We start from the raw sequence: 7,507 nt of genomic DNA, 5'->3' as shown, positions 1-7,507 counted from the left end.
ATTATTGATACATGATAATCACTGACTAATTCAATTTATTTTTATCTCCTAGTTGCTTGTGCTGTACTGTGGGTGTATTACTAGGCCTTTGATGGTAAAGTGCGCCTCCCAACTTGAGCCAACTAAAACTCAAAATCACAATATGTTTAACATGATTTGCAGTAATGTTATCTTACATGTTCAACAGAATGAAAAGGTTTGTTGTTTCCTAAAAGAAAGCAGATGCTGACTCAAACACCTTTCTGATGCTGACCATGTTTTCACCAACTTCTGATTCTCGTTTGGCCTGACAGGCTTCAGCACATAAAACTTTTGTTGTTTTCTGCCCTTATGTGGAGTTTATGTCGTAGTTTGTGTTCAGCTCGATGCTTGTCGTTTTTTGGACTCCTTTTCTTTTTTTTTTAGCTGCTATAGTGCATAATCAGTAGGCATAGATGCAATTTTTATGTGAGGTATTTTCTCAGATATTTTGTATTGGTAAAAAATAATTTCTGCACACATAGTATTGAATAGGCACACATATCAAACACTTTCCCCCCTGACAGGCTCTGTACGTTTATGTTTTTGTTTTCATTTATAGCATTTTATGCAATTACAATCTCTATACACAGTGAAATTTATAAATTCCTTATTTTGTGACACAAACCTTTACAGTTCACAGCATTTTCAATTATTTAATGAAAAGAAATCAGATGTGGATTGTTTTATTGATATTAGAATTCAAATTCTTGCAGCATAGTGGAAGAAGAGATAATATGCTGACCCAGATATGACACAAGTGGCACAAGACTGGTTGGCCCAGAATCAGAGTGAAAGATGGAAAGATCTGGAACAATTCGTTGCAGGTGGATTGACTAGACTTGAAGCATATCTAGGATTGACATATCTTTGCAAACAAAACAAAACTCTAAAAGCAATGCTTGTATAATATGTAACAAAGTCAAGGAAAGAAAGCAGGGAGAGAACTGTTGGATCCAGCGTGTGTAGGACTGAGGACTTTGTCAGATGTTTTTGACTGTCAAGTCTGGGTTCAGATCTTCTTGGCACAAACAAAAGGGAGAGTATCATTGCAAGACTCAGGTTCCCACTTCAACTCATCTGCAATATGGAAAAAAGACACAAACACTTGATTTCAAGAATTTCAAGCTGCAACTACAAAGAAAATGTACATAATCAGCCCCGAAGATAGTAATGCACAACTTGCGACCTAGGGCATGGGAGGCAGAAGCAACACAAAACCACTTTTTGAGATGCTTTATTTTGCCTTTGATTAATTCTGGTTCCAGTCTAATTGTATATTACTTGCCTTTTTCCAAATAAGACTGGGTGATTCTGTCCACTAGAACCATTAGCAATCGTGCTCCCAGTTTGAGATGGTTTTTTTTTATGTTTCTAGTGTTTTCTTTAACAGGTATTTAACAGACGACAACATGAAGCAAAATAGGTGGCTTTGGACAGAGCTTATGATCATAGCTAATCGCCATCCGCTAACCGGTAAAGCAAGTTTCTCGCAGGTTGTGACTACTAATACTGTATGATATATTCACCTCTATTAGAAAAGAATGAGCTAATTGAGATGTTTAATTTGTGCTGTGGTAGAAGTTATGATCCGTGATTTAGAAATCAGAGCAGCTTGTTGATTACCTCCCACAAAGAATGTGACTGGCTCAGTTGTTTCTTAAGTTTGGAAAACAAAGTATATTCTCATAGAATATTATTACCACGTGAAAGCCAATCCAAACTTATTTTACAACACTTGGAGTTAGGTTGATATTTTCCAGGGTTGAAATAGTGAAATAGGTTGAAAATTAAAAGTTTGTGTGTGTATGTGTGTAATTTATTACATCCGTCATTCATCTTGAGACAGTGTTCATTTTCCTCCTCTTTATCCTCCTTGTTCCAGTCTTGGTAGTTAAACTTGGAACCGTCACTCCACAACCAATGAGAGTCCTATGGATAGAAAGACGCAATGATATACATACATCAGTAATTAGTAGAATGATTTAGCTTATTAATTATGATCACCCATTAATACTTTGAAGGTGCACTACTTTATTTTGTTCCAACACTTGCAAATTACTTGATTTTTATTTTGTAGTTTTTAGGTTTACAATAACTTGTTTTTTTAATTTTCAGAAAATAATAATTCTCAAATATCAATGTTGTTATCAGATCAACCAATATTAGTTGGTCTCTAGCTGACAGTTGAGTTGGGAGAAAATTTTGGGATTTGGGTATATTAAAAAATGCAGTAAGAGAATCTAGAAGTGTACAGGGTAAGCTAATGATATCGACTAAACCAAAAGATTTCCATACGTGTATGGCATCAAAGCCACCAATCCAGGTTTCAGGGAAGACGAAAGAATCTGCTCTGGTCAAAGATTGGATGAAGTGATTCTCCTCATAGCTGTGGATTGATGCCAGGTTGGCGTCTTCAAACAGGCAGTAACTCTGTTGGTGACAAGACAAAGAGTATGAGCAGCTAATTCATGTCACTTGCTCTGTCACAACACTTTCATTTTGTGAAATGCACATTGCAGATTCTAGGGGATGCTAGAGGACTTAACATTAGGTGCGTTTGAGATGCCGGCGGCTGACTTTCGTCGACTTGATAGTCTAACGTGAGCTGCAGGTGACTGCAGGGGCGGAGAATTAAAACTGATTTTGCCTGGTCTAGGCATTTGCAAAGAAAAATGCCTTGAGACTAGGCAAAAGTGTGGTTCCAACTTGGTGCAGCCAGGGAAAACCAACTGCCTGACCTCCATCATTCCTTACCTCAGCTTCAAGCCACGTCTTCCGGCTGTTGATGAAGACGAAACACCGTCTTCCAAAGCGTGACCAGCCCTCGGCGCAGGGCTCTACACAGTGAAAAGTGTTCAGGTATCAAGTAAGAGTTTATTAATAAATAATTACTGCACACTGCCCCTGTACCTTCTTCTCTTTCTCCTCGGTGTTCCTCCTCGTCGTCCTTCTCTCCATCCTCATCAACATGACTGTGGTCATCGTCACCATCATGTCTCTCTTCATCACCTCCACTGAGCTGAACAGCTAATAGACATACAGACAAACACAGATTCCTCGCTTATAGAAGGATGTTGTTTTTGTTTGACAACACAACTGTTGTTTGTATAAATAATAAATAAATTTGCCACATTTCGCTGCCTCTTTTTGTACTTTGTGTACCATTTCTTTTTCTTTGCCAAATTCACCGTCTCTGTCGCACGTGTCACACAAACCTGGAGAGTAAACTCCTTTGAACGGCGCCATTGAGCCGATCAGATTTCAACAAAACAATGAGGATCATGCTAAGTACTGAGCTTGTATCACTCCTCAATATTGAAAGGGTTATTTTGGCCTGCCCGGTCGTGGTTCAGAAAGTAACACGTTAGATAAAAACTTTTTTACCACCAGTCTTCCCAAATCTCCATAATGTCCAGCAAGCCAAACCCAAAAGCTGCTTGTCTTGACCCTATTTTCACAGTTTTTGCATAACGGGCAGCTCAAGAGGCCCAACGGAGACACTGGCCCAACAGGATTTCTCCCTGTGCTCCAGGTGGCTAGTCGAACTATGTTTTCTATGATCGATTAGCAGCAGGGGTGGGCGGGGGTGATAGAAGTGATCTTGTCCATCATATTTTCCGTATTTTATCTGTTTTTAGGGACATATGTGAGTGAAATGGTCACATAGAGCCCTGCCTTGGAGCAGTGGATTTCAGGGTCTACACAAAAACTATTTTAGTGACCTTTAAGTGACTCAAATCACCATTTTGATCCAGCAGTATTTATTAAACTGTGTGAACATTGTGTTTGCCTAATTTTATTTCTAATGTTGATTTAAAGGTTTGTACATTTGAAGCTAAACTTCTAATTATAATGTAAATAAATAATAAATAATGCCCTATTTATGTGGCTGAAGCATAATTATTTGTAGAAAAAACAAACAATCCCTGTTAAATTGCGATGATGCTGTGCATTGTTACTACAGTCCCATTCTTCACACTTCCACCAGATGGCACCAAACTCCATTTAAAATTTGCTTAAGTTTAGATAAACTCTTGTGGTAATAATTCTGAAAAAATCATTGTGATGTCATTATTTATGCAATACATTACTATCATTTTGGCAAACATTTTGCAGCCCTACCTGTACAAAACATTGAAATAATAAGTGTAGTGTTGAGTTTGATGAATACAAAAATGTGAATGTGAATCAAATGCTACAACTTTTACAGTAACCAGAAGTCAGTTTCACAACTATGGAAGATTCAGGAGCAAGACGATGCATCAATTTAATACTTTATATCCTGTTGGATTGTTTCATTTGTAATAATGCATATTCAACAAAATCTTCATGTCTTCATAGAAAACTACAGCAAACATGTAAATGTGACACAACAAGATATCGTTTCTGGCAATATGCAAAATTACCAGGTCAGTGTATCTTTATAAACATGCGTTTTCCAAAAGCCCCCTGGGACGTCTACGTCACCTTCGCATAACCAATTACACCACACGTCATAACTCACCACAGTTTACAGGTGGGATCCCAGGTGGTGTCCTAGTGTTCGGTATTTCCACTCCAGTAAAGACATTGACGCACCAGCAGTACCCGGTCGACCCTGAGCACTGCTGCGGGAGGAAATTCTCGTTATCATCACACTTCGGGACGAATCTTCCAATAATCATTTTGCTGTGCTCCCTCTCATGCTGGCAGAGGCCTGTGGATAAACAAGAAAAATCTGTGTTTTCAACTCAATAAGTAACCTCATTTGAACAAAGATGCGTTTGTGTATTGCCTGTTAAAGTGGCAATAATACACTATAAAAAATACTCCATTACAAGTGAGAGTCTTGCATTCACATCTTCATTTTCAGAAAATTTCAACAAACATTTTAATGTGACACACACGTCATAACTTACCACAGGTAACAGGTGGGGTCCCCGGTGGTGTCCTGGTGTTCGGTATTTCCACTCCAGTGAAGACATTGACGCACCAGCAGTACCCGGTCGACCCTGAGCACTGCTGCGGGAGAAAATTCCCGTTACCATCACACTTCGGGACAAACCCTCCGATAGTGTTGTAGCTGTGCTTCCTCTCACGCTTGCAGAGGCCTTTGTATAAACAAGAACTATACTTTCAACACAATAAGTAACCTCAGTTGGACACATAGACTGTATTAAAGAAGTGGACGTAGTCATCGTGACGTCACCCCTTGGTTTGTGGACTGCCGATTTGAAGCCATGAGTTTGGCTGATAGGCTGCCGCCATGTTGATTTTTTGCAACCAGCAGCACGTGACCATATTTGGATGAGACGGTGGAGCAAATGGCCATGTGTGGAGCTAGCTAGCTTGCTTAGCTAGGTGCATCTGTAATTCACATTAACTGTCATTTTAACAGGGCTGATAACTTTGTCTAGCAAACAACAGTCGAACAGCCAACTCAACAAATACGCTTTTTCAACGGCGCTGGTTATATTTACACAGTGCCGTGGATACAAGTCACTCTATACTGACTGACAGGTTGCCATGGTAACGACTTGTCAATTACAGATAATCCCTCCCTAAAGTATACTCTGCTTTATTGTCTATTTTTCTCTAAATGGGACTATAATAATTTACTAAATGAACATCATATTGTATTGAAGAAGTCTTAAAACTGGCGATTGAGACCATAAACTCATCAGGAAAGTTTTCAGTGAGGTAATAATTCAGATGAGAAGTAGCTGGACTTTTTTTTGCAACCAGAAGAGTCGCCCCCTACTGGCTGTTCAGTAGAAAGCAGGTTCAAGGGACTTCCGTGTTCAGTTGCATCAGTTGCTGACAGGAAGCTTCCTGCTTGGTTGGACAAAGATCATTTGTGTATTGAGCTTTTATAAGTAGGTAAAACTAGAAAAAGTACCACACAATTAATTATATTCCATTAAAAGTCAAAGTGCTGGGTCCGTGTACTTTGTGGCCAAAGGGTTTTCGTTTTGAAATGAAAAAAACAACGAAAAATGCCTCGTTTCCCAATTACCATTAGTAGGCTAAATAGGTAAACAAAAAACGGGAAACAAACCGTTTCTTGTTTTGATATTAAAAAACGGAAAACGAACAACAATCTCGTTATCCGAGTTTCTTTGATGTGTTTATAGATGGAAATCGGAAATTCAAATAGGAGTGTAGGCTATAGTCATATTCCTCAATTTTGCATTGGGCTTCGGGCAGCGCGGTGGTGCAGTGGTTAGCACAGTTGCCTCATAGCAAGAAGGTCGAGGGTTCAGTTTCTGTGTGGAGTTTGCATGTTCTCCCCGTGTACGCATGGGCTCTCTTCGGGTGCTCCGGCTTCCTCCCACCAAAGACATGCAGGCTAGGTTATTTGGTGAGTGGTTGTCTGTCTATGTGTGGCCCTGTGATGGACCAATCCAGGCAACCTCTCAACCTCTGGGATTGGCTCCAGCCCCCAGGGACCCTGTAGGCAGGATAAACGGTTGACGATGGATGGATGCATTTATCATTTCTTTCCTTTCCCTATTTACTAATGATAATTGGGAAAAAAGCCATTTTTTGTTGTTGTTATTTTCACTTCAAAACAATAATCCGTTGCCCACAAAGTACACGGAAAGTGCTGCATTCATAATCTTGTTCAGAAAACTACAACAAACATCTAAATGCGACACACACATACACCTCATCACTCACCACAGGTAAAAGGTGTGCTACCCGGTGGTGTCCTAGTGTTCGGTATCTCTACTCCGGTGATGACATTGACGCACCAGCAGTACCCGGTCGACGCCCAGCACTGCTGCGGAAGGAAGTTCCCATTGTCGTCGCACTGCGGGACGAACCTTCCGACAGCGATATTGCTTTGCTGAGACATGCTTTCGCAGAGGCTCTCTGTCTTGTTGGTGGTGTAAAAGACAGGGCTGGCTCGGCTCAGGCTCAGAAGGGTGCAGAGTGCGATAGACACACTGAGTGACTTCATGGTGATGGTGGAGATGAAGTGCAGCTTGCCAAAACACAGGAGCAAAAAAGTTAGAAACTGTCTGACACATACTGGATTTCTCTAAAAGATATCACTCTTAAACACACTTTAATTAAATAAAGTAATAATATCAGGAATTTTCAGGAAACAATCCCAAAGCAGACTCACCTGTTTCAGGATCAGCAGGTGTGTTGAGGATGCCTCTGCTGCCTCTCTGCCTTTTATCCTCATCGCTGACCTTTCTCCTGTGTCATTATTCCATTTCCCACGGCTGCACCCCTATTTTTACACTAACAATGACCCTTTTCAGCAGAGCGACACACCAGAGCTGCAGAGGTGGATATTGCTTTCTCTTTACCATATTTATTTACTGTATATCAGCAGAGAAGCCCTTGTGTATAGACTTGTTCTCTTTCAGACCGTTGTAATCAGGATTAGTTTTATGTTACATAATTTCATTATGGCCTTTTCATTTCATTGTTTGCAGTAACTCATTGTATCTTTGCTTCCCAGATGATCTTGTCTGTTTGTACCTTCTAAACT

At 40.1% G+C, this 7,507-nt stretch overlaps 1 protein-coding gene across 1 annotated transcript; it reads right to left on the bottom strand.

Annotated features, from left to right (window-relative positions):
• Nucleotides 1-688: 688 nt before the first annotated feature.
• Nucleotides 689-7,195, bottom strand: LOC123979920 (thyroglobulin-like). Its single transcript, XM_046064028.1, has 9 exons — nt 7,133-7,195; nt 6,682-6,988; nt 4,920-5,111; nt 4,526-4,717; nt 2,932-3,048; nt 2,776-2,858; nt 2,317-2,451; nt 1,845-1,950; nt 689-1,098 (listed from the first exon to the last, which is right to left on the bottom strand). The coding sequence occupies exons 1-9, from the start codon at nt 7,193-7,195 to the stop codon at nt 1,031-1,033; spliced, it is 1,263 nt and encodes a 420-aa protein (XP_045919984.1). The 3' UTR covers nt 689-1,030.
• Between the last annotated feature and the right edge of the window lie 312 nt (nt 7,196-7,507).

This window comes from Micropterus dolomieu, linkage group LG12 (assembly GCF_021292245.1).
Source record: "Micropterus dolomieu isolate WLL.071019.BEF.003 ecotype Adirondacks linkage group LG12, ASM2129224v1, whole genome shotgun sequence".
Taxonomy (NCBI): domain Eukaryota; kingdom Metazoa; phylum Chordata; class Actinopteri; order Centrarchiformes; family Centrarchidae; genus Micropterus; species Micropterus dolomieu.
The sequence above is the reverse complement of the archived record's forward strand: the minus strand, read 5'-3'. Positions and strand labels throughout refer to the sequence as shown.

Coding starts and splice junctions, on each gene's coding strand:
- LOC123979920 (XM_046064028.1), bottom strand. CDS start 7,195: ATGAGGATAAAAGGCAGAGAGGCAGCAGAGGCATCCTCAACACACCTG. Junction 5,112..6,681: donor TAGCACACCTTTTACCTGTG/GTGAGTGATGAG, acceptor GTTTATACAAAG/GCCTCTGCAAGCGTGAGAGG. Junction 1,099..1,844: donor TCTCAAGATGAATGACGGAT/GTAATAAATTAC, acceptor TCCATATTGCAG/ATGAGTTGAAGTGGGAACCT.